Consider the following 27,847-nt stretch of genomic DNA (forward strand, 5'->3'; position numbering starts at 1 on the left):
GGAGAACAAATTTACACAGTCTATTATCAATTTGCTTAATAACAAAGGAGCACATTTGAATAAGAAGGGTGTTTTCTAAAGCTAATATTCTTGTCCAAATCTCTATTACTCTGTAGGAAAAATGATGGTGCACTAGTGTAATGCACTAGTGTAACAACACATAGCTCTGCATGAGGTAAAAACATGAGTCTATTATACACTGATAATCACGAAAAATGTTCATTTTTCTTTTACAGTGGAAATACCTTATTGTAGGCTCATATTCTGTATTTTGGAAACTACAGTAGTTGTAGTACTTTGTAGTAGTAATAGCATTAGTATTTTGAAATAGTAGTATTTTCAAAACAAGTGGGTTGTGTGGGAGTTCTGGTTCCCACAATTATGGTAGAACACAGTATGTATTAGTACAGAAAGACCATAGAAAATACTTTTGCAGGTCCTGGAATGGGGAAAGTTCACTCTGCACATTGTCAGAAGCTTCCAGACACTCTCAAGACACCCAGAATATAAGACATATAAACATAAGAGCTGCAGCTCAGAAGACCAGAAGCTACTGGTCTACCAGTTAGATGTCTATTGAAACAGGCCATGGAGAGTTTTAAATTGGCAACTCAGCCAAGTTGAACTGTGTCTGACTGCTGTCTCCAGAGGGTTCATAGATGTCTTCACTTTTGCAGTCTTGAATTTAGAGAACTGATAAAATGTACAAAATGAGAGGCTCACAGTCTGCACTGTTTCCCTTCAAGAGATGTTCCCCATATCTGGCCTCATCTACCCAGCCCATGCAGCAAATGATCAGAAAGGGCACCACACTTTGTCTGCTATAAGAGTGTAAAACCCCTTCAGTACAGTGGAGTTTTGAGGGGTTTAAAATTCATTCTCCAAAGCTGAATCCGTGCAGCAGGTAACATGATATAAGTCTTTCAATTTCTCTGGACTGGAAGTTTGACATTAGTGATTTCCAAAGACCTGTTAAGTGATAAAAATTTTTACTGCTCATGAAGTTAAATAGACTATATGTTGAATGGAATTTTAATAATAATAATAATGATAATAATAAACTGAGCATGTTGTCATGGGAAGAAAGTATTGAAAGTGGACAAGAACCAAAGGTTCTGAATTAATGAACATAGAGGGCTTTGCTTTTTGCAATTGCTCATTTTTCTTCTCCTGGCTAAATTCCCATTCTCTTCTACTAGTCAGAGTAAAATTATGGAGCAGTAAAGACAACTGCAAGAAAAGGTTCCCTTTGTATTGTTTTCTTCCAATTTGAAATTTATTTCTTTTCTATTTTTTTGTTTAGAAATCACACCTTCCACCACTTCTGTCTAATCACTTCCTTGTATACCTTGTTTCCATGATCTTTTCTCCTTTACTATGCATTAACTCAAGGCTGATTTCCCTCACTTTCTCTTATATTGTTTTTTTCTTTTCTCTGAAAGGTGTTGATTTCATTTACATGAATTTATTCAAGAATGTATACCTGGCGAAAGCAAAATTCATCTCAAGAAAGTTACTTCTTAATGAGCCTTTTTACATGGTATTATGTACTGAAAATGCCACACAAATAAACAACAGCCCAGGGCCTTTCAAAGCATTGTGCATATCCTTTCTCTGAAATATACTCTTGTCCTCTAGGAACTAAATTGTTAAAAATTATGGATGCAATTCTAAAATATGTGAAAATTTTGTTTCTTTTACAGTTTAAGAAAATCTCAGTATTATGACAAAAATAAAAAGAAAAAAATAATTTTTTACATTTCTTTTCCTGTTCTTGCACTTTTCTGTCTCTTTTCTCTGTAGTTTTTCTGCATCAGGAATGAAAAGAAATCATAAAATATATCAGAAAATAAAGTGGAAGACCTGCAAAAATAAGCATCAAAACAAATAGCCAAGACAAAGCAGCTTGTTAGACATTTCCTTGAGAATATTGAACTTTCTACAGTTTGGTCAGTCTTACTGGGTGAAAGATTTTATGACATAATGCAATGTAGTGCAATTGTGTACTGTCAGCTTAGCTCAGTTTCAAATGGTGTTTATTCAAAATGCAGTGGCAGCCAAGCTTAAATGGCTGTTTCCCAGCATGGAGGGTTAATTGTAGAGTCAGTCTGGGCCTGTGTAAATGCTAATAATTTTATCTGTCAGGAAAACTCACATGCAACCAGATTTGGGAGGCTTGTTTCAATACTTTTTTTCTTCCTCATGATCCAAGAAGTTTCTGTACATTACTCATGACTGCAAGGAAAACATGAGGTTCCCACACCAGTTTATGCTGAAAATTACACCCTCCACCCATCCAGAATGTTTCCTGTTCTGGTTGTCTCATTTTTAGATCTTGTCCACAAAAGATGTATGGCTGAACATCAGATTTATTTAACTATCATGTAAATAAGGTGTAGGATGTTCATGCTGATGAAGAACTGTCTTTGTTTCTGGAAGCCCTGAGCTACCTTCTGCATTAAGGGGAGGGGACCAAGTGGAGATTGTTGCTTTTTTAATTGAGTGGCTGCAGAAACTGTCTAGCTGAAAACATATTCACATTTTACATGTATTTTACATAGCCTACAGCTGCGTGCAATCAATAAAAACTGTTTGAAATGTGTTTTTAACTAGTACCTGTGAAGCATCCTTTTAAAATCCTGAAGATTAAAAGAAAAAAAGTAAAAAAACCAAAAAGTAGATCTGAGAGTGGTGCTGAAGTTTCTAAGCAATCATTTTGCTGTAACTCACAATAATAACTTTCTCTCAAATGCTAACAGTAACTAATACTTCTCTGTGATATTATGTACTACACAGAATTGTCTCTGTGGTTTTGATTCCATGGCTAAATAAACATCCAATTTCCTGGAAACGAAGCTATTTCACAGTTAGAAATTTCACATTCAGACAATAGAAATCAATCTTGGAAAACAAACAAAAATCCACTAGAGAAGGGAGAATTTAATTCTTATTGATCTTTGCTACTGTGAACAATGTTTTAAATATATTAGTAGACACACTGTTAGAACAAACAGCTAAACAAAATATCTGAAATTAGTAATTATCAGTTTTAGGCCTGACTAACTAAATGACTACTCACTGAGGGTATGCAGTAATTATCATTATTGGAGTCCAATCTTGAATGGCAATCAATGTTCCAATTGCTCATATTAAAGAGCAATTTACATGTTATTAGTGGGATGTAGAAGAAAAATCTCAGATTTGATCTCTCAAATGGAAGAGGATATTGCTCACTAGAGGTTTTGTGGTAAATTAAAAGCCACTTATTTTGATATTATTGTTTCTTTTGTGGTACTATGCTCAAAGCTCACCATATACAGGTAAGTTTTATGGTGAGAACATGAATGGTGTTCAGGCTTAAAGAATGATAACATCTGAAAATGATAATTTTAGCTTCAGGGAAAAAAAAAAAGCAATAAAAAAAAAAGCAAGGGTGACTGTGATATACTCCAAAATGATGATGTTTAGTATGGTAAATGCAAAATGAACCTCTTAGAACATATTATTGTTATTTTAACATATTGTTAAAACATACCATATTGTAACAAACAACTCTGTGCCAAGAGCATGCAGCTTCTCAGGCAGAAGATCAGGAAATGCAAAAGTAAGAAACTGCAAAACTCATTGTGAGGGGTGATAATGTAACTTAATGGGGATCGTGTTATGTAAATCACAGTAGTAGCTGTAGTCATATAACAACTTTATTCAAAGAATTAAGAGTTGTCAAATCTCAGACTTTGGAGGGAAAGAATGTTCGGAGTCCTGGATAAAGGGAGAACACCACAATAGCTGCAATAGCTGGAGATCCTGCTGTAGTTTAAATTCCAAGATTAGAGGTCTCACCACAAGGGTCTCTATAGAATCTCATACATTTGGTATCTGTTGAAATTACTAATGTTGGGAATCCTGATAGTGACATTATGGCAATCAGTAAGCTGGACCAAGATATGGCTCTTGGCCCATTTAGGCTGCACAGGAATGAGTCCTAAAACCAGCATCACTTTTGGAGTTGCTGTACTTCTTGTTGCAGCATTGAGTTGATGTTTTTATGGTGTTTACTGTGCTCACGTATTTGAGCAGGAGAGAATATTTAGAGTTTCTTTGAGTCTGCTTTTGTTACTAAACCAGTGTTAGAGTCTGGTAAATTAGTGAGTAAAATAGGTAAACCCACAGAACTTCAGTGGATTCCATTTTTACCTGTATTTGTCTTCCAAAGGACTTTTGCTTTGTATCTTTAGGTCATTTACCTTGTAACTTATTAAAAGGACTCTGGCTCATTGTCCTATCACTAAGATGCTGCATTTTATAATAATTGCTGATCCTCCTGCCTTTTCCTTTTAGGTAGCAATGTTTATGCTGCACTTGGGCAGTGCCACTTTCTTGTTAACAGAGCCGGTGATAAGCGCGATGACAACAGGAGCAGCTACACACGTTGTGACTTCACAAGTGAAGCATCTGCTGGGAATGAAAATGCCATACATATCGGGACCACTGGCATTTTTTCATGTGAGTTCACTGAAAGAGCTGGGTTACCTCATTAGCTAACATTTTATTATATGTATTATTTGTCTCTGAGTAAGAGTATGGAATTTGCTATGCTCATGTGTGAATGAACAGAAGATGAACCTTCACATTGCTTTAACTGTTTGTTAGAAGAGATTTGAAAAACCTGATAGAGAACTAGCAGGAATGGGAACAGTTATTAATTTAGAATACGTTTGTTAGGGCACCAGTAATTCCATTTATTATCCTGAGCCATTATATACTCATACAAGGAGAGAAATCTCTCTCTGGGTCAGCATGTGGAAGGAATATAAATATAAATTTAAACATATTTTCTTTCTATGCTGCTGAATGAAATCTGACCATCTTTGTGGTAAAAGGAAAATGACCTATGATTTGTGCATATCCTATGCAAAAATTACTCTAAATATGCTATTTATTATTTTATGGCATGGTAATACTTTGCCATAAACACAGCAAGTGGACAGCTTTAAGCTAATTTTTATAAAATGCATGCAACATTTCATGTAGTATTGTTGAAAATGAGCCATTAGGCTGCTGAGAGCATCCCCATCAGAGGTATTGGCAAAGAGCAGGTATGAGCTTAATATGGACTTATGAATGTGTGACTTTAACAGAGTTCAGTGGCAAGGTTCACTCTCTTACTCCAAGGATGAAGCCTTCATAGGAGAATTGCATTAGTATCAATTTAAAATGGATTATATGGAGACTGAGGATGAAAAAGGGTAAGGATGCAAAGGGTATGGAAAAAATAAGGTGTGCAAAAGGGTTTAACAGAATTTCATCACTGAGTAATTTAACATTTATAAAGTGATTAAATGGGATTTTAAAATATATATAACAATGACTTAATTGCAGTTTCATGATAACAACATTCATACCATAATAATTTCACATGCACACAGGCAGAGATTTATACATGGCTGTCTGAGTGTAAAAGTGCTTATCAAAGATTCCCCTTGGCTTCAGGGAAGTACTCATGGCAAATGCCTGAGTGTTTCTCAGCAGGCTGGGGTTGCACCTAAAGGAGCCTGTGTGTGTGTGTGTGTGTGTGTGTGTGTGCGTGTGTGTGTGTGTGTGTGTGTACGTACCAGCCCTGGCATCACTCTAAGTGATGCTCTTTTGACTATCACAGACTTGAGGGGCTAAGAGAGGTGCCCCACAGAGGGGAAGGTGTTGGCACAGCCCACTGAGGCCCAGAAGAGCTCAGAAGGCTTCCCTTAGGACTGTTGTGTGCAGGGTCACAAGGTGATTTGCTTTAGTCATCAGCTGGTTTCCATCCTGGCCACAACCCATGCTGGCAACTACTGGAGTTTCCAAAACATTTGGAAATTGTTTCCAAAACTTCAGCAACAATGGTGCTGTTCTACTTGGGCTCCAGTTCAGGTAGGGAATGTTCCAAGGCTGTCAGGGGATGTCTGATCACCCTTTGTTGCCCACCTCAGCTGGACAGTGGATGTTGCTGTTACTGTGATTTCCCACCCACATCATGTGAAAGCACTTGGAACTGTCAGGGACACGTCCCCACCTGGCTGGTTTGGTCAAGGCCAGGAGGTGATGCACCACCACCAGTGCCATGGTTACAGCCCTTGGAAAGTACATATTTTTGGCTAAAACCTTAAAGAGCAAAGCTATATAATCTTATTACACAGAAGTCACAAACATTTTCTTGATGGTAACTTATTCCAGGAAGCCCTGAGTTTCAGTGCTGTGAGCGTAATCTCTTGGCATTATTAGTTACCTGTCAAAATGATATTTTGCTCATAATAAAACTGTATTTACTTGATGAAGTGATATTTACATAGCACTGATAGTGAGACTTCAGTCAGCCACTAAATTAGGACACCTAATTTAAAAGCACTGACTATGTCTTTGTGCCCTACTATGTGCTATATTTTTTCCTATTATTTGGAAAATTTGTTAATGTGAGATCCTGATTACAAGATGTTGCTTTTTAGAATGTTTTTTTTTATAGTATTTTATAAATTTGATAGGTTTTACTATGAATAATTAATGTGTTAAGTTTTTTACATGACCAATTTATTAATGAAAATTAAGAGCATGTAATAAACACAAGTAATTTATACATTTATCTTGTAGACACATACCTAAAAGTGTCATAGCTATTTTTATGAGTCGTCAGTTGGCTTATTAGACTATTGAAAATGCTTCTTTTACTTTTTTCTTCATTATTTATAAACCTTTTCATAAATGGTTCTTAATATAAAATGTGAATAGCCTCTTTTTCATGGTGTTTCCATGGAGACTATACTTACATATAGGAATACTGTCATCTTGTAGAGATGACTGGTTTAAAGTAGTGCAGCCAAAGCATAATCAAAATATACATTATGAGCAATAATAAAAAACAGCAATGATATGAAGAAATATTTCCACCTTGGTGTGCTGGTGATATCATAAATGAGGTCATGCAAATGCTTTGAAAGAAATCTATTCCCTTATCCCTTGTATTTTTAATGTATTTGAAACAAGTTCCTTGCCTTTGAACATATTCCAAAGAAAAATTCTCCTGATTTTTTTAAGATTCTGAATTGCTCTGTAAATTGTGTGAAAATAAATGCCAAAAAAAAATCTACTCTGTACAACTTAAAAGAATAATAAAAAAGGGGAAATTTTACTATATAAGTATTTAAAAATATTTCTGGTGTCTGTTCAGACTTGTGACTTGCCTTAAGAAGGTTCAGTATCTCAGTCTAAAGTACCAGAGCTAGGCTTTAACAATAGTTTTCTTCTGAGGTTGTAGTTTTATCTGAAAATTATATTAATTAGATATAAGGTAGTTTTCACATGTATCTAGAGAGTGAAAGGCAACTTTGGCATGTCTCTCTGGACACGTTTACTTCAAATTCTCAAAATCCAAAGAAGGGTACTTTTGCTTACATTTTTTTTCTCTGTCCACTCCAAAACACCTCCCACTCACAAAACCAATTGCTTTGCCTCAGGCAGCCTTTGGGTTGGCAAAGCAAGAATAAGAATGTTTAATAAAGTGTGATAAGAGAGTTGCAAGTATAGCAGGCCAGTGAAATGAATTCTTTATAGCATGTGAGATCATAGTTAAATACGTAGAAAGGAACTTTGCATATGGAGAACAAATCTAGTACACTGGCCTTGAGCCTATGGTATTGCTGTGTTTACACATAGGTTATGTAACTTATTAAATTTTGTTTTCCCTGTACATAGTTTGTCACATTTCAGTTGAGCTGCACAGTGCAGCATCAGCTATTATTTTGCAAATGGAAAAGGAAAAATGAAGGTGAAGAGGAAAAACAGTGAGAGAATAATACCTGTGACATCTAACTTTACAAGGGAAAAGAAAGTGTCATCAAGTTTTACTCAGCATCTGAAAATGGAAGAACATAGTTGCATTTGCCTCTTATTTGTGTATAGATATATTTCTCTTTCCACACGTTTCTGAGAAAATACAACACTGCAAAATGAACTGCAGTGTAGGAAACTTGCTTTGCAAAAGGGGTATTTTGTGGTTGTGTTGCAAGTTTGTTGCAAAATCCTTGTGTGGTTTTGCTGTAATTCTGAAAAAAACCTCAAACCTTCACATTTTGCTATCAGTCCTTTCTTTTCACCCTTTTTTCCCCAGTTACCTATACAGCTTACAGCATTTGCCTGTACATTTTCCCCCCAACGTGACATTTATTTAAAGCCATAAGAATGAAATGTTTTTGAAAATGAAATTAAATTGTCCACTCTTAAAATGTATTGTGTTAAATAACTTGTTCCTTTAATTCATTCACTTCAGCCTCTATACACATTTTAGAGCTAATCTTTTGGGGTTTCATGTAGACATTGAAAAAAAAAACAACTCAGACCATTTTTGTATTTATTTGGATTTTGCATCCAAATAAACACCCTTTCTAGAATATAAAACATTTCAGTGTTCAATAACATGTCAAGACTGATGGTTTCCCATGAGAAAAGGAAGATTCAGTGTTTGTATATATATATATATGTGCAAAGCTCAAATATTGCTTGTTTCACTTAGGTTGAAATTTGCATTGAAAAACAAAAAGTCCACTGATTGCTCATAATATTGTCACATAGGTTCTATCAAGAATCTTTACACAAAACTAGCAATGAAACTAAAACACAAGAGGCAAACAGGTCAATTAATGTATTATTGCTGATTTAAAAAATATTTTAAATTATATGATGGCAAAGATTGCTTTGTACACTGCAATATCGAGCTAAATTCAGCTGCATAATTTCCAAATTATTTCTGTAAGTGCATCATCTAAATATGTGAAATGCTGAACTTAAAATTACATTCTTGATTGAAACATCTGCAAATACTTCTTTTTAATCAGAAGCCAATGCTATTGCAAGCTTGATCTTCATGTACTTAGATTTAGGATTTCTAGTTTGATCTTGGTTGAGTACAGTGATTGACTGGACAGGTTACCATGCAGAATGTGCAGTTTAAAGAGATGTCTATTGTGGATGTTAATTACATTCCTGTTAAGATCCACATGCTGTCTCTTTCCTGTGAAAGGGTCTCCTTGTTTCATTGGTCATATCATGAGCTGAGTGGTTTTAGGTTTTCAGAAAATGGTTACCCAGGCACCAACTAGTCAGTGGAAGCTCTTTAGTCTGATGCAGCAATTAATTTAATATTAATGTATTACTGCCAGAATTGTTTTAGTGTACTACAGACACTTTGGGAATAGGCCTGTTTGGGCTACTGAATATGAATGAGCTACAAAGTGTTGGTAGTTCCATTATTTTTCACTTAAGAAAATGATGTAGACTACATACAGAAGGGTACAACTTCAAAGAAACACCAAAGGATGTACTAGGCAGTTCATACAAAGATTTTGTTGCAAAGTCTGAAAAACCTATGGCAAAGGTCTACAAGTATTTTTAAAATTAAAGGTCTTTTTTACTCAATTTGAAAGATGAAAATTTTTGAAGCTCGTGTATATTTCTTCACTAAAATTTTATTTGTTCACTCAGACTTTTGTCTCACTTTGTCTAGGAAAATTAGATTTGATGCCATGAGCACAGATAGATAATGCTGACACTTTAATAACCAGCATTCATTTCAAAAAATCCCATCTCTCTGTCTTCAGCAAGTAGGAATCAACCCATTTCTTCCCTTTTCTTGCCACTTCACCTTAGATCTAGCTCAGTCCTTAGTAAGTTTGTGGGCACAGTTTTCCAGATTGTCTCCTTTTGTCTTAATCACAGCTTCTGTTTGGGCACTGAGCCAAGTCCTGTGCTGTCTTGAAAATACATTCTTGGAAAATTATGGGTACAGATGTAGTCCCAAGCCACTCAAGACACAATCCACATATTTTCTGATTACAGTGGGGCAATCTGTGGTTAAAAACTGTGGTTTAATTGCCATTCTTCAGATTTAAGACATATCTATATCATATTACTTAACAAGTTGATTTTAAAATATTTTCCTGGTTTCTGAGAAATGTTTGTGCTGGGTTGTATTGTGTATCTTTAATCAAAACTCCAAGGACTAAATTTCCTCGTTATGTTAAGTTACTTTTCTGAAACCATATTTAGGTTGGGTTTGTTTTTTTTTTCCCTTTCTAGATAATGAAAATATTCTTAGAGAGAAAAAATCAGAAAGTTAATTTACTCATTCTTCAATTTGAGCATTGCCTCTTCAATGAGTGACAGAATCGGAACAGTAGAAATAAATTTTATCATCATATTGATTACCTTTCCACTAGAAAGAGGGTTCTTTCCTAAGATAATTTTTCTAGTACTCTTTCCTGTCCAATATAAATATATGTATTTAACCTCCAAACTGTCAAAATTTGTTAGCATTATACAGGTATTTGAGAATATGTTCTCTGGGGCAGAAAATTATTAATCTTTATTTTGATAAAACTACAAGTGTCTTTTGTAAAAAAAAGTACACTTTTGATTTATTTTAGTGGTCTTCTTAGTCACTGCCAGAGAAAACACTTTTTTTATATATATTACTATTATTATTTCAAGCTTCACTTGCTTGATTTTATTATCCTTTATGTTAGGGTTTAAAAAAATGTGACTTGTGATGATGTCTAAATCTACATCCTAATCTTAACTTCTGTTCTCTTCATGGTTTATATTTCAGGATGCAAAACAGTTCCCAGAATTTAAATGCAGAACTCATGGGACTGAGACTATCTTGTTTTTTCCCTTACAGCTTTACTAAGCATGTGTATTGTATCCATTTTTATGGCTTGCTATTCTTTCAGGCAATAGACTATTGCTTTTCTTCATGAGGCCCGAAAATAAGTTGTGATAAGATCTCATGATTTCTTTATTTATCAGGATAGATGCTCTCTCTAACTTTCTTCATCCTTTCTGTTTCAGCAAACTTCTAATTTTCTTCATTACTTTCTGTTAATCTAATACCACGCTGATTCATGCCTTATTTCCTGAACCCACAAATTCAGCATAAAGCAAAAATTACAGTTCACTGTGTCATCTGTGCTGGTACAAAGGTAACTGCATTCTTCTGAGTCTGTTACTTACAACATTGTATTCATCGTCAAAGACCTCTTTTTGTCATCACCATTGGTCATTCTATTCCTGTTCCATATTTCTATTCCATACGCCCCTTATAATTCAGCACCATATATCCTCTGTTCATCCAACTACATTTTTCTAGCCTGTTTTACAGGTTACTGCAGCACACATTAACTGCTGAAAAGCTGATGGACTCCTGCTCACAGCTCCATAGCTCTGGCCTGGTGTCCTCTCTTAACTCTGCAATCAGCACAAAAGGAAACACAGGGCTAGGCAGATAACTTTAGTTATTTAAATAACCAGTAACATACGTATGCAAGCTTGGCAACTATTTAATGTGTGCAGCACCTGGACCTGACCATGCTCCGTGGAGAACTGTGTAAGGGAGACTCAGGATGCCCCACTGAAATTACTCTGGAAAAACATGACTCTGGAAAAATGACCCACAGATTGCAGAAGATTTCCTGAAGAGGATGCTCATCTTGGAAGATTCCTGTTGCCTATCTTCCCATCCAGACACTACTGCATTTTTCTTTCCCTTTTCTTTTTTCCTCTCCTTCTCTTCCCCCATCTTTTCTGTCTTGTAATTTCTTTTTCTCAAAAATAACTTTTACTACTAGGGTTAGTGGATGTTGTATGCTATGGCCACTACAAAGAAACCTTTGTGCAAGAAATTTTTCTCAACAGTTTATACAGCACTCATTTATCTCACTGAACTCTATGAGACTGAATAGGCAAAGGAAACATCACATTTACTGCAATTTTATGCTTGTTTCTACCAATAGAAATTTGTAAACTAATATAAACAAATATTCACTGCATTTTTTTTTAAATTTTCAGAAGTCCACAGGAGTGGTAAATTGGTGATTTTCTTCCTTGTAAAATCTAAAATACAGGCCAAAATGTGTCCAGTAACTCAGCTCCTGCAGTATTGATTCAGCTCTTACTCATTATTTGCCTGAAGTTGTGAGAAGATGCCATGGCATGTGATCCAGAACATATTTTTTGATCTGTGATTGTTGTTTGCTGTTCACTCTAGATTTATGCCTATGTGTTTGGGAATATCAGATCAGTTCAGTTGGAGGCATTACTTCTCTCCTTGCTGAGCATTGTGGTACTTGTTCTTGTTAAAGAACTGAATGAGAAATTTCACAGAAACATTAAAGTCGTCCTTCCCATCGATCTACTTTTGGTAAGTACAAAATTATATATCAGGCTTTTTCTTACAGAGCTTTCAGTGGATCAAGCTGCTGAAGTTTACTGTGCTGTCTATTGTTACCCACACCCACACTTGCCACTTATTAAATAGACAGCTGATTTTCATGGCTGTAAATTCATTGTAAAAACAGGAAACAGTCTGGCTTAATAATTAAGAAAGAAACTACATAAGCTCACAATTTGTATAGTATTTTTTAAAAAATTTACTACTTTTTACATAATCACAGGAGTACAAAGCTTATAATGTTAAAGTAAAAGAAGTTTGAAATAGAAAATAAAAAGTAACTGGCATATTGTTACTCCAAACAAGTCTTGTGCTGGGTAGTCATGCCTTAAATGTCACTTGCAATTTACCTACAACAAAGCTAAATAGTTATGCTGTTGCTTTCCGTCATTTTACTAAGTTTTTCAATTATTGCATTATAAACCCCTGCTTTAATGATTAAGCTCTTGTCAAATGATCAGCACTAGACCACCATCAGAAAGTTTCTGTTTATCTCTAAACCTCTAAAAGAAAAACAAAGTATGAAGGACAGTTGGTTTTCAGGGCGTATTAACGCAATTACTCTTCTGTTGCTGGAAGAAAGATGTTTACAAGGGCAGAATGCTGGAAAAGGAGGTAGTATGGTCCTGGTCTCAGTGTCACCTTTTTAGAAATAAAAATAATGGATAAAATGTGCCAGCAAACTAAGGATTGCAGACTGGAAACGTGTTCTATTGGGATTTGTGTGTTCATCTCATCTGAAATACAAGAAACTAGTTTGAACTTCCTCAGGGTCACACCTTCTTCTCCCTCTGTAAGATTCATAAGTGCTAGAACATAAAAACAAAAGGCAGACATATCTTCTGCTGCGTTCTGTGCTGAAGTCAACACTGCCAGTCTGGATTAGATGGGCTCAGAGAACATCAGCTGAATCAGACTACTCAGGAACACCTAAATTATGAACTGCTTTTAGCTGCTCACATGAATGGCAGTGCTCTGGGGCACATGCTGAACAGAGGGACTTTGGACACTGATTGCCAAGGTTCCCAAGGCTTTACAGAGAGCCATACAAATCTCTTTCACTAACACAGGATTTACAAACTGCACTGAAGCCTCACTTCCTTATTGTGTCCAAATCTTGGTTTCTTCTGACTCTCTTCTATATTTATAAAAAAAAATCCAAATAATATTTTCCTGTTTTACTGGATTGATCTTAGGATAAATGTATGAATAGTGCCATGTGCTTAGGTATGGCAATAACAGAGACCATCTCAGAAGCAACAGAAATGTAACATCTTTTTCTGTTTGAATCACTAGATAATTGCTACATCCATTGCCTGCTACTATGCTGATATGGAATACATCTACGGGATAGAAGTTGTGGGAAATATTCCTAAAGGGTAATGTGAGTTTTATTAGCTTGTGGCTTTTAAACATTTTTATTTCTGAGAACAGCCTCTGAAAAGGTTGAAGCTGTTTCTGAAATAAGAAAAGGTAAAAATCTATTATGTTTGTTACTCTCTCACAATTCAATCCCATGTTAACAAGTTATATGTGCATAGATGTCATCACAAAAATGCATTATTGTATATTTTCATGGCTTTTTATTACTTTGTGGAATAAAAAGTAGGTACTAAGTACTTGATGATGTATGACAGGGGGGCAAGACACTCTTTATGAGATTATTGCAATCTTGTTTTTGAGAGTTGCCTTGGGTTATTGTAGCAGAAAGGATTTACAATGAGATTTGTAGATTACTACATTTCATTCCTCTCCACCCATATAGTAATTTTAGAAAATGTGGTTTCTGAGAAAATGTAAAAGATTTAATTATGCTTAATCTAGAAAAGGACATTTTTACTATAGTTAATGATACACTTTTCCCCATGACCTTGCAAAAGAGGGGAAAAAATTCAATATAATTAGCTAGAAAGAGAAATTTGATTAGTTGTCAGACAAAATGGTCAAACTCTACAGGTTGGTATGGAAGAGCACAGCTGTTGTGTAATCTCCTGCTTGGATATAGCAGGGTTTCCCTAAATTTCACAAAATATGGGTCCAAGACAGCATGAGTGTGTGGCAGCTTGCACTGAAAGAAATAAAATAAGGGACATTCCTGAGAAAGAATATGGTTTTTAAGTATTTAGGGCATGCTACAAATATGAGACTAAAGCATGACTAAGTGTTCCCCTTCCATGTGTAATGAATAAAAACAAAAGTAAAACAGTAAATAAAAGTAAACAGTATTTGTGCAGTTTAAATCAGGAATTTATTTTCTGTCTAACCTCACACAAACAGTGTTGAAAAACAGAAGCAGAGTCTGGATCAGTCCTGCATATTTTTAGGCATTTACCTGAAATACCTGAATATACCTGAAATGCTTTGTCAGTGAAGAGCATCAGAAACCTTAAGAGCACCATTTGGTTTTTGGGCAGTGTGTTTTGTGCTCTGGAAAGACCAAAGTCTTTTTGAAGAGTTCAGAGACAATCTGGGGTGGTTTGGTTCATAACTTGAATAGTTTCATTCTAATCCCCATTAGATGGAATAAATGTCTCTACTGTCAGTAACTGACAGGAATACAAATTTTTTTTAAAGATTTAAATTTAACTTTATAGGAAGACCAACTATATTAAAAAGGAGGAAATCATATGGTAGTCTCTTCTACTGAACATTACAAAATTAATGAATGATTGTTAATTTTATTTGTCAGTCATGGAGTAAATTTATCAACATATCTTTATAATTTCTCAAATTAAAGTTTTCAAATTGAATACTCCATCTGAAACTGCTTCACCTTCTACAAATTCTCTTCTGCTGTTCCCAACAGACTGAGATCTTATTAATCTAAAATATTGAAAAATGTCAGCTTACAAGTAATACAAAAATTAGCTGTTCCTGCAGAGGTAGTCTCTATATACCCGCAATTTATGTGGACACCAGAGAAACAATGCATCAAGTTTTGCAAAAATTACTGTCTTTATTTTTTATAGGTTGCCATCACCAAAAGCACCACCCATGAGTGTCCTGCCTGAAGTAGTCACTGAAGCTTTTGGAGTGGCACTGGTTGGTTATGTAGCCTCACTAGCTCTTGCTCAAGGCTCTGCTAAAAAGTTTAAATACACTGTGGATGACAACCAGGTAAAGCTCTTTCTCCTTAGTGTCACTGAGCCTTGAAATCACTTCACCATTTGGGGAAAGTATTATAGATGAATGCCCTGTAGGAAAAGTTATGTTCCACATAGCATGTTGACACCTTTTAGTGTTTATGGTAACACCCAAATTTTGTTTAAATTATCTCTGCAGAATGGCCTCATTGGTTGAACTGCTCCTTTTGGGGGAAGCTCATCCTTCATGATAATCTTGTAATGCTACCAAATGCATTTGGGTATTAATGCATTTTTCACGGCTCTAAGATGAGACAGCTTCTCCTCTGGCAGTTGAGCTCTCATAGACAAGATATGATGTTAAATCAGCCACCAATTAATGAAACAAAATAATTCTAAAACAAAAACAGGCACTTATAGCCCCAGGACTAATCTGATGTTATAAGAAATTAATGATAGTTCTACAAAGTAGAAGACTCACCTGAAATAAAGGTTTATTTGTATCTAAGAAGGTGAGTGAGTCCAGAGACTGCTGCCAAATTTAAAGCCATAGGAGGAAGAATGCTTTGAGCTTAGCACAGGTCAGACTCCAGGGTGACATGCTGCTTTGTTTCAAGGCACTCCATGGAACACAGCAACCTGTGTATCTTCCTGCACCTTTGGAAGTCTTGTAGCTTCCACAGCTTCATTACTGAAGTCTTGGGAGCTCTGTGTATTTCTGCATCAAATAATGGAGCAAAGAAGCAAAACCTGCATGAGAGGAGAGCAGTGAGCTGGTGTTTGGTATGGCTGTACTGCCTTCAGGGGCCAGGCATTGTGCTTGGCATGGGGGTTTGGGTGTGTGAGGCTGCTGGGCTAGCTTTAAGGAGGTGTTGTTCTGTGCTTGAAGGCAAACTCATGAGCTGGTATTTTTCTGGCTGGATACAGCATAATTTTCCTACATTTTCCTCAGCAGACCAACTTGCCTCTCCAAGTCTTGGCGGCCATGGTGGAACACTTTCTTAAACTATTCTTCTTAGGCTGCACATATAAACTTCTCTACTTTTTCTTCTAAGAATCTTTGTTCAGACATGTCTGCATTTTGACTGTGAACACCAAATACATTTGTGGTGAAAGACAGCATACATATAGTATGGCTACCACACTTCACTAAAACATACTCGAAAAGGAAGGGAAATCAATGGCTGTCTTTTTCCAGTGAGCAACAAACCAGAAATTATCTGGATAGTTTCCAGACACCAATACTTGGGGCTCTGGCCAGTTAAAAAGCAGATATGGATCAAGATGTAAATATTTTGGTTGAACTTAATCTTCAAAACTTAGAAATAGCATTTATTATATTGAACAAAATGCCCCTCCTGCTTTTGATGAATCTGGTTCAACAGCTCTATCATTCAAATTAGTTCTGAGTTGTGAGAAGATCTGTTCTGTTGGGAAATCCTTTGTCATGTGCCTGTTGGATCTTTTCCCTCAAAAATGTGTCCATCCTTTATCATTGCTAATATTTACATAGGGGACTCCTTTGTTGGCAAGAGGCATTGAAATGACAAAATAGGAAAAAAACATCTTCTATTTAACAACTTTGCAGGAATTTTTGGCTCATGGCCTCAGCAACGTGATTCCTTCATTTTTCTTTTGCATACCAAGTGCTGCAGCGATGGGACGGACGGCACTTTTATACAGTACAGGTGCCAAAACACAGGTAACAGCTTGGAGTGAAGTACATCAGAGAATTAAAGTTGTGATACTGTTCATTGCAATTTGTAATGATTTATCTATTGTATTTCCATAGTTTCCCTTCTCCTCTGTCCTTGGAATGATTCTGCCCTGTCATTTCTAACAATCTGCATGAAATTGCATCTGATCAGTGATGCCTTCCTAGGAAAGACAACAGTTCCATTTATTAATTTTTACCTGTTTCATTCAATATGAACTGTAAGGTCTGTGGCAGCAAGGAATTTAGGAATTGTGTTTTCAGACTGCAGGAAAACCACGTAAAAGCCCTTTCATTTTATGTGAATTTGTAAGCATTGTAACGAAAGTGCCCTCTAATGGCGTTTAATGGATTTAATGGTACAGTCTAAACTGAAGTTTAAAAAAAAAAAATTACATTTCATTTATCTGATTTAATTTATCTTCTATCTGATTTCCAAAATAAAAGTAAAGTAACCTTTAGAGCTGTTTGTTAAAAAAAACACAAGTAATCTCCCAGCTTCTGCTTTGTGACATGGTGTACTTGTGCTATCCCTCAGTGTACACTGAGCCCACAGAGATGACATTTAGATTTTCGAGGATGTTTGTTGCTATTTCCTACTGTAGGAAACTAAACCTACAAGCTGTTATTACAGTAGCTCAGGAAGGAGGGGACTGTAACTGCTGAGAATGATAACTGTGACCCTGTCAGCCTTTCATCTGTCCAAATTGTGCACGTGGACAAGAGAGGTGGCAAACCCCCTGGGGCACCCCCACAGCATTGCCTCTTCCTCTGAAACTCAAGGGCCCTTTGGTGGCAGCCTGCCACATCAGTGTCATGTCCTTTTGGAGTTCACTGCTATTCTCCAGGTAACAAGTGACAGGAAAGGAGAAAACACCAGCAAGCTGAGCCTGGGAAGGTTTAGATTAGATTCTTTTTTTTTCACAGAAAGGGTTGTAAAGCATTGGAACAGACTGCCCAGAGTAATGGCAGAGTCAACATCTCAGAAAGTTTTCAAAAACTGTGTGAATATGGCACTTGAGGACAGGTTTAATGGTGAACATGGTGAAGTGCTGGGTTGATGGTTGGACTTGATGACCTTAAAGGTCTCTTCTAACCTTACCAGTTCAATGATTCTATTTTCATTTTATCATTGTTTCTCTTGCCTGTATAAAGGACATTAGCTGCAAGGAAAAGGTTCATAAGGTACAAGGCTAAATACAAGACATAGGCACTGTTTCTCCTCAACCATGTCTTACAATTATTTTTCACGCAAACGCCACAACATTAAGGAATTATATAGGGCTTTACTTCAATACTCTACATGTTAAATACTTGATAATTAGCCTACAGAGTACTCTGAACTACTTAATCATAATGAATAATCTAACAAATCATAATCTTGAAAAGTATTTGTATGCAAATACTTTAGCTACCACTTGGCCACTAGTTATTTCATACATTTTAGTTGAAATTGGTGTCATACAATGTGCCATCATCCTCATAGACATTCTTCTCTGTAATCTGTTAATGTACTGATTGTACAGTTTACAGTTGTACTGCATCATATTGTACTGGCTTTTCCATGGAAGATTTGAGGCAACCTGCAGACCTATAAGCTGAAGGCATATGAAGGGAATTTGAGCACGTTGGCACCGGTACACGTAGGGAACGACCATTGTAAAAGGTTATTCAATTCATGAAATGGAAAAAGAAACCATTATAATTTGATTTCAAGACAGCAAACACACAACAAAAATCTGCTTGGTTTATCCATTGGTTTCACATTATAGCAGTGCTTGTGTCTAAAAGTTAAGACTGTGGCTATGAGTTAGCACCATGAGAGTATTTTAATAGGCATAACAATCTCAACCCTGCCTTCCTGGAAAGCAACAGCTCAGCTAAATGCTCTCCTTTGTGGCTGTCCAGACAGAATGAGGAGATGAGAAGATCATCACTTATAAATATTGGTCAGGTCATAGACAAAAAGAAGCCTTTCAACATAGAGGGAAGTCAGTTTGGCATAGGGCATGGATGAAATGCAAAGAGCCTTTCAGGGGCATAGAGCAGCCCTTTTTTCTCAAATGGCTATACCTGGATTGCAGTTTTGTCATTTGTTCCTCACTGATATATCTTCCTGGGAGAAAACAGAACTAAGGAACTGTACCAAGGACTAGAAGTGTCCTTCAAATAGAATCAACACTTTTTTTTCTTGCTCTTCATGAAGGCAGAAAGAGGGAAAAGTTCCTTGTGACTTTACCAGCAGATTTTCTGTCCCTTTTTATGTAAACACTCTGTCTATCCTTCTTGATGGTATTTTTAAGTACACCATGACTTTAATTTTCTAGTGTTTTAACAACTTGTCTGGTTTTGTTTTTAACAACTTGTCTCTTAAAATGAAACCTAATTATTTTAGTAAAGAAACATATTATCAATATAAAAATAAAATGAGCATCTGTCTACTTATTGTCAAAAACCTTCTGTGAATCTGAACTGTATATTTATAAGACCAGAAGTACTCAGTGAGCACTCACAATAGACTAGGACAGTGCAATTTTACTGCAGTTTTCTATCAGATTAATACCATAAATACTGTGAAGAAATGTATAATTATTAGACCATATATTTTTCTGAATTTATATTACTTGCATTAATTAAAATTAAATTAATTAAAGTCTTCAGTATATATTTTTAAATGGTACCTACATTTTCTCAAGCAAATACGCTGGTATTAACATGAAATTGTTAGTGGTTTCTCATGTAACAATAGTTTTCTTTTAGTGTTAATCCCAACAAAAGAAGTTAGAAGTCTTCTCTTGTGGAAAAAATGCATACATAACTTGCTTAGTGCTATGACAGATCTGTTATTCAATACAAAATAGGGTGCATGGTTATAAATAAGTTGCAGAATGACAGTGGGTGCTGAGAAACTTCTGGGATGAGATATTGCACACACACATTCCATTAATATCCAAGTGTGTAAGAGATGCTCTGACCTGTGTCAGTATGCTAGCAGCAGGGTCAAGCACAGATGTGGAGATCTCTCACTATGTTATCACTGTAGTTGATTAAGGGTAATAATCATATATTAAAATTGAAATTATATGCATCTGCAATCCACATATACATTAACAGCTAACACCTTCAACATCTGATTCTTAACTTTGTCTATAATATTTTATAATTTATCCTTGTCACAATTTCTTTTGTTGTTTTTATTGTTTTTAGACTGAAAGATCTGCAATTCTTGTTTATTGTTTTAGGTGGCTTGCCTTATCTCTTGTGTATTAATTCTTGTGGTGATCTACACAATTGGACCTCTGCTGTACTGGCTTCCTATGGTATGGTACTTATTATTTTTAAAGATTAAGATGTCAAACATTTTCTAATGACAGTTTCTTTCAGGGAAAGACAGTGCAATCTTTAAAAGAGCTCTATTTGATTTCAGTTGCCAAAAGAATAGTAAGGGCATGACAAATCTGAAAATCATAAAATACAGAGGTAACAGCATAAGACATAAGTTTTAGACATATATAGTTACGTATATAGGCTATCATGTAAGCACACAGAAGTGAACTTCTACTTACTTATGGCATGTAGTTTATGAAAAATATACATCCAGGTTGCTCTGGATTTGTAAATTGACAAAATGTGGTGGAAATTAAGGAAAATTCATTATATTTCCCCAGATATGCATATGATATACAACTTTGCTTTTCAAATAAATTTGACACAAATTATTTTAGATACTGATATAAGCTTAATTACAGAAAGATTATGAAGTATTCTTATATCTCTGTCATGGAATACATCTATGCTAAGACTCTTTAAAGCAGTGTTGCATCTTTTCACATAAGCTATATCTAGCTTTTGGTATTACAAATTAATAGTTAATTTTAACTAGAGGCATGTCAAAGCTGCTAAATACAGCTCCAAAATTATCCACAATTCTGCCATGTATGTACATGAAGTTTTAACTCAACTATGTTTTAAAATTGCTTTGTGCTATTGTTTACATGGTGTCATGAAAGTTCTCACTTTTCAAACACAGATCCTTTTATAGCTTATTTTAACCACGCAAAGTAAGGACACTTGAAGAAGGGTGCACAATATGTCTTGGGGTTTTTTTGCTATACTTCTTCCTTCCTTTAATTTGTTTTTATATGGATTATATGTAAATTTTCACCAGTTTCCTGAAGGTTTTTAACCCCATATTTTAAAAATACTTTTTGTTTTTTTTCTTTCTTGATAATTTATTTATCTTCTGATGTTTTTTCAGCCTGTCTATGGGCTTTAAGTTCATCGGTTTGTACTCCATTCTTTTTGGCTCTAGATGATTTCTTCATCCATCTCCTCCTCCTCCTTCCTGAGTCAAAGAACACATTTTTTAATTTTTTTTTTGCTTTAAAATTAATGGACTTTTGCCCTAAAGGCCTTCTCTAGGGGAAGGGAAGGAAGTGAGGAAGGCAGCTACAATTCTTCACTGCATAGAAGTTGAATGATGGTTTGCTTTTGAGTTCTCCAGATTGTGGCAGAATGTATTGGGTAGTCCTGAGGTTTCTGTCATTTTTCTCACAATCAGGTAGCCTTCACAATTAGATTGCCTTCAAAAAAAAATCCAAGATGAGGGGTTGTTGCTGTTAGCATCTGTCACAAAAGCAACTGTGCTCATCCCATTTTCTAAACACCTGCTAGTCTTTAAAATAATTTAATTATGATATTGGCTGCTAAATTAAAGAAACAGCATTGTTTTTCACTAACAACTCTGCAAATGGCTTTTGTATTTATGTCTTTGCAGTGTGTGTTAGCAAGCATTATTGTTGTGGGCTTGAAGGGGATGCTAATGCAGTTCCGTGACTTAAAAAAATATTGGAATGTGGATAAAATAGACTGGGTAAGTAAAATTTACTCTAAGGAGGTTTTCCTGAGACCATTTGGCAAATATCTGTTAACTAAACTTCAATATTTCTGTGGCCCTAGAAGACTTAAGTGCAAGATATTAGTAGTAGTATTTTTTTGTGCACTATCAGCTCAGATTAACAGCATCTTTAATATCAGTTGTATTAAAAAATAACATTTTAACAAATCATAAATAATCAAACCTAATGTTAGAGATGTGTATACAGGCAAATCAAGTTCATGTGAACAAATATGTGTCTAATTTTTATGCCTTTTCTATCTGTTTAATGTGCTTTTGTTAGTGTAGCATTATTGAAGAGTTGGTATCATTGTCCTCTGGGAATAGGGATTGACCACATGGGTCAAACATAGCTGAAAACACTAGTGATGCAGAAAGATATATTGAGGGGTGCTGTAGGTAAATTGCCTTAACTCAGATTTTGTAGAGTATCTATGGTTTGAACATAGTGAAAGATTCTGCACTGTGAGAGGAAGGATGCATCAGAAAAAGTAGGTAAGTGAAAAGAGACATTATGAAAATCTAGTTTAATGCAAAGTCTAAATAATCTGACAGAATTTGCACAGGATTCCTAGCAAATAGTAAAGATGAATCCATGTGTAAGAAGACTTCTGGATTTCTCTTCTGTTGGAGATTTTGGGAGTAACAGCCAATTAGTGGAACCAAAATTTCTATGCAGTTACATAAATACATATATGCTGACATCCCATATGTTTGAGTTAACAATATTCAGAAAGGTATTTTGGCCACATAGTCCTTTTCTGTGGTGGGAAATACAGGTAATTGGAGTTAATATCAGACTTTTTTGAATCTACCAGTGACTCAGTCTTCTACATCAGTAATGGTTATGTCTAGACAGAATTAAACTTTTTTAATTGAGTACTGGATTTTAGTATGGGAAACAGAGCTAAATAAACATCATGTTTGACTGTGAGATTTTTCACACTTGGTTGCAGAAAACTAGAGGTTCAGAAAACTTGTTTTTGCGGGTTTCTTTTGTATCATCCAGAAGAAAAGCTCTGTCTTTCCTGAAATATTTTCTTCCTCAAGCAGTAAAATTCCGAAAATATTTTCTATCTCTTGTTTTGTGTTTGATCTTCAGCTTAACCCATTTGCCAGTGACAGAAATGATGGATGATGTAGATCAATAATTCTTTTGGGAACAATGGGCTTAAAAGCATTGGTAGTTATGGGAAAGAGATATATCTTCTCCATCAGTTCATTGAGATAAGTAGTTACATTTTCCAGCAAGATATTTTGGAATCTCACTAGATTTAACATGTCTTCACAGATAGACTAACCTGAGTTTTGCTTTTCTGGTTTTGGCAGAAAAGGTTATGTGAGTAGTTAGTTATTACATCTATGACAACTGTCATAATTTCTAAGAGAGGTAATAGAACAGGGGAGTTTGCTGGGTTAATCTTTTTAACTAAACATACTTGAGCAATGATTTATCTTCAAGTAGTTTTACCATCAGTTCTTAGCTTGACAGGATAAATCATCTTGCCTTAAATAGCATAGTTTAAAGTAAGGCTATAAAGATTGATCTTGCATTGCTGCCTGCTCTGAGGAGCCCCACCAAACCCAGTGAGTTGTGTAACTACACTGGTGTTATTTTGGCCTGAAAGGATTCATCCCAGTAACTGACAGAACACTGGAAATGAATCATTCTGTCAGCCAGGTTATCCAAAGTGTTTTGAAGATAGAAACCCTAACAAAACATTTGGAAATAATTAAGTAGTTGTCCTTTCTGGAACTGATTCTTTGAAGGGTGTGTGTCATGTAGCATTGAAGTCAGGTTTGTTTTGGTTATAGGTCTGGCAAATGATAGTGCATGAAAATGGAATATTATGGAGTTTTTTACCTTGGTCCTTAATACTTCTTTAAGCATCTCATTAAACATAAATGGGATGAAAAGTATCTATTTGTTGGATTGTTCTCTATAAACCTAATCCTTTCAAATGTAGAAAGTAAGACATTGTTCAGGAGTTGGAGTTGTGGAAATTCATTGGTTCCTTCCATCACAGGATATTCTGTGTTTCTATGAAATCTCTTCTTTCAGTCATGAAAGAATGGCTTTTTCTTTCAAATTTACATCCCACCTCTCAAATCAAATTCAACTACTTTTCAGCTACTACCCCACCGTCCTTATTCCATAGGTCTTTTTCTTGCCATTCATAGCATCCATATAACCTTAAAATGTCTCCTGCTTCAGTTAAGGTCTCCTATCAATCCCTACATCTTGGTTGACGACTTCAGCAATCTCAGATTAATAATTACACTATTTTACTACATATGTTATATGCATAACTCAGAGTGATTTGTCTTGATATTTTTTCTGCTTTTTCTGAGAACAGCCAGGAAGCTAATCTGGCCTTGTCTGTAAGCATAGCTCACTTCTCAGGTCCTCAGGTTGAAAGATGATTTCCTTGTCCTTTCTGTAAGCCTAACTTCTTATGCAGGCCAACTTGACTAACTTTCTATTCTCCAGCTTGGCAGTGCTGGTGATACTAGTGATACTTGCCTAGTATTACTAAAAAGGCCAGTGAAATTCTTGTTAACTCTTGATTTTAAGGTTCAGTATCAGATAATCTGCCTTGTAAAACAGGTGAAAACTACTGCCTGTCAATGGACTACTGAAGAAAAATGTTCTCTTTGCTGTTAAGAGTTGGACTTGAAAGTAACCAAAGATGGGGGAAAAATATTTCAGAAGGTGAGGTTCTAAGTGAAAAATTGTAACAAAATAAGGATCATTTAAATGAGTTAATTATATAGGACGGATCTGGGAAGTCCAGCAATTAAATACTCTGGCATTGAAAGAGACAAAAAATGTTTTAAAGTTGCATTGATGTCTTGACCAGAAAATGACCACAGCTGAGACAAAGCCAGGTTGCATGCCTGACTTTTAAAGCAGAAAGAATGGAAAGAATCTATGGTAAAAATTACACGCTCCCAACATGGTGTTGTGATGAGAGGCAGTTACAGATTCATTAATTGTAATTGTGTGCACATACATTAATATCAAAGGAGTAAGGAATGCTACTAATTCGGCAATTAAAGTAGATCCAAGAATGAGTGTCTCATTTTTGACAAGTATCCTCCAAGATCTTGTCATTGAATTTCTGAGACATGCATCCAACACCCTGTCAATCTATTTTGTCAAAATATTTAGAGGACAGTGCCTAGAAAGGGTCTTCCTTGAAATCTGGAGCTCATTAGTGCATTTTCTTGGGGTTTTTTAGAACTTCTTCAGATATTATCCTCAGAAGGAAGATGGCCTTTTAAATTTGTTCATCACACATGGGTCCTGATGCATGAGAGGGCTCTGAGAGCTCCCAGAGCTTTACTATATAAACAATTTTCCACAAAGTAGTAAACCATCTCTTCTGTGAAAATAATTTTACATCAATGACTCTATCTTATGACATCCTAGGGAGATTGTCTATTTTTCCTGCATTAGTGAATATGCTAGTGTGAGTTATGTTACTTGTGCTGTAGTTGGTCTCAGTGGGGTGGGAGGGAATTTGTGAATGCTTAATCTATTGAAAGCATGATTACCATATAAATTATTTTTAAAGAGTATTATTTCTATCAGTGCCTGTTTCCAGGGCTGTTTGAAAACAAAAACTGTCTCAATACAGTAAATATTGTCAATAATATGTCAAATACAACTGTGTATGGAATGCCTGTGAAAAATTATTTCAAAGAACTACCATACCACTTTATTATCATAGGATCATTTAGGTTGGAAAAGATCTTTAAAGACCATCTAGTCCAATTGTTAACCCAACACTGCCAGGTCTACACCTAAACCACGTCCCTTAGTGCATTAGGCAGTTCCTGTTCTATGGCTGTGATGGGCTTCACTTGAATCCCAACTTTGATAAAGGGTGTGCTGAGGATGAATGCAGAAATTAGTAATTTGTCTGCAGAAGGATGTGGGAGCAGAGCATGGCCATGTCACTTGGTCCATAGAGCCAGAGCATCCTCCAGGACTCCAGCATCTTCTGCTGAGACAGTTCCCAAGTGAGCAGGACTTGAATGGGATTCTTCTTTTGGCTATATGCTGGAGGGACTCTGAGCAACTCATCACAGCCTCACATTACAAATAGCACAGAACTGGTCAGTTAAGTCATGTCCATCTCTTCCTCCATTAAGCAACAGCATAATCAAGTAGGAGTTAGATGAACTGCATCCTAAATTTTCTACATTCTGATAACCAAATCAACTGATTATGGCAGGAATCTAGACAGCTGTGTTGGAGAGAGTTAGGTGTGAGAAACCCTACCCATTCAGGCAATAGCTGATCATCTCCTTAGTTAGCAATGAAACAGTGAAGTGCATAATCTGGTTTCAAACTGGTACAGAAACATTTATTATCACCATACTTTAGCACTGCATGGTTTTACCCTTAGGTTCAGAAAGTATTTTGTATTTATTTATATGATTTTTTTTCCTACCAAATGCTGATTTTAGACCATCATCAATAGTGGATGATTAGACCCTATGAAATGGAAAGTCTAGATGGAGGCAGCTGCTACACACAGTCACTGTACCTCTCAGTGCTTCTGATACCTTCTGATATATACAGGAGCTGACATAAATCCATTTCTTCTGCTTTTTTCTTTTCTCCCTCTTTAGAGTTTTTCTTTAAGTTAGTACAGTACTTTGAAGTGGATTTTGTTTTGATTTTTGATATTAACATATGCCTATAAGACTAAGATTTGAAGAGTGATTAGATTCTATCTATCCTGAAGTATGCAATAACCATATTGCCATAAGCTGCCAAAGGAAACTTTGATATTTTTATGACTTCTTTGTTGAACTTTGCAATAACCCATGAAAAAAAAAAAAAAAAAGGTGTATCAGACCAACATAACTTCTTTCTACAAGTTTAGTGCTACCCTAATTAAAGAAGTGCTGATTCCAGGCCAATACAAAGCACTGAAAGGGTGATTGACTAATGAGAGTATGATTGTTTTGGCTCAGCCTCTACAGCAATGGCAGTCTCTCATTACAGTTAAGATGTAAGATACTAGGCTGCTGGAAAGGCACTTAACTAACTTTCTCAGTAGTCAGCAGTACTTAAAACATTTCTGGCTTTGATTCTTCCTATGTAGACTTTGTATTGCATTTTTATGCTTTATGTTTTCTTCTGGGACATAAGAATTTTGCAGTGATTTAGTTAGATGTGATGAGGTTCAGGTCTGCAGCTGAACTGGATTGCACTGGAGTGGATTCAGGTGTTGCCAAGGGTTCAACCTTATTAAGGTAGTCCATTTCTTGATCTCAGTGATTTTCAGGTTTTTAGTATTTCTGTTAGCCTTTTCACATCCAGGTGAGCTGCTTTATAAATGTATATTGGATTTATAAATCTTAGCATTGCTTTCTTATTTTTTATGCAGCACTCAGTATCTGTTGCTCATAAAGGTGGTCTTTGTAAATATATGCACAACAATTTGTATAAGATGTCTGTTAAAATACAGCTAGTGATTGAGGACTGCTTCAGAGGATGAACTACCTCCTCACTTAGCAGCCCTCCTGTTGAAGAAGCTGGAAAGTTTTTTCAGTAGTTAGGAATTTTGAAGATGAGGGAGGAAAATATTTCTCGACAGAATCATGTAACACTCTGTCCTCTGTGAAGCACAAGTTAGTATGGTATGACTTACATTTTATTATTCATAAAATAACAGTTCTCAAATCTGCTCAAGCAAAATTCCTGTGGTTGGTCTGAAAGTATTCTATTGTCTCTGGCTTTTATGAGTTAAGTGAAAGCATCAGAAAGGATAATCTTAACACTGATTGTGCCATTGTAATGTGATCTGTTATTCTGCAAACATGAACAAGCAGCACTGTAATTCTTGAAATGGGCACCTGTGGGGATCAGTATATCCAGAGGA

At 35.7% G+C, this 27,847-nt stretch overlaps 1 protein-coding gene across 2 annotated transcripts in view; it reads left to right on the top strand.

The window, feature by feature from the left end:
- The window catches only part of SLC26A7 (solute carrier family 26 member 7), a 66,200-nt gene that overhangs the window by 20,988 nt on the left and 17,365 nt on the right, over positions 1-27,847 (top strand). For both annotated transcript variants that reach the window (XM_015649174.3, XM_033512336.1), the window contains 7 exons: positions 4,342-4,506; positions 12,071-12,223; positions 13,550-13,632; positions 15,223-15,370; positions 16,925-17,038; positions 20,293-20,370; positions 21,828-21,923. In XM_015649174.3, coding sequence (XP_015504660.1) covers positions 4,342-4,506; positions 12,071-12,223; positions 13,550-13,632; positions 15,223-15,370; positions 16,925-17,038; positions 20,293-20,370; positions 21,828-21,923 — 837 coding nt within the window. The remainder of the gene's footprint in view (positions 1-4,341; positions 4,507-12,070; positions 12,224-13,549; positions 13,633-15,222; positions 15,371-16,924; positions 17,039-20,292; positions 20,371-21,827; positions 21,924-27,847) is intronic.

This window comes from Parus major, chromosome 2 (assembly GCF_001522545.3).
Source record: "Parus major isolate Abel chromosome 2, Parus_major1.1, whole genome shotgun sequence".
Taxonomy (NCBI): domain Eukaryota; kingdom Metazoa; phylum Chordata; class Aves; order Passeriformes; family Paridae; genus Parus; species Parus major.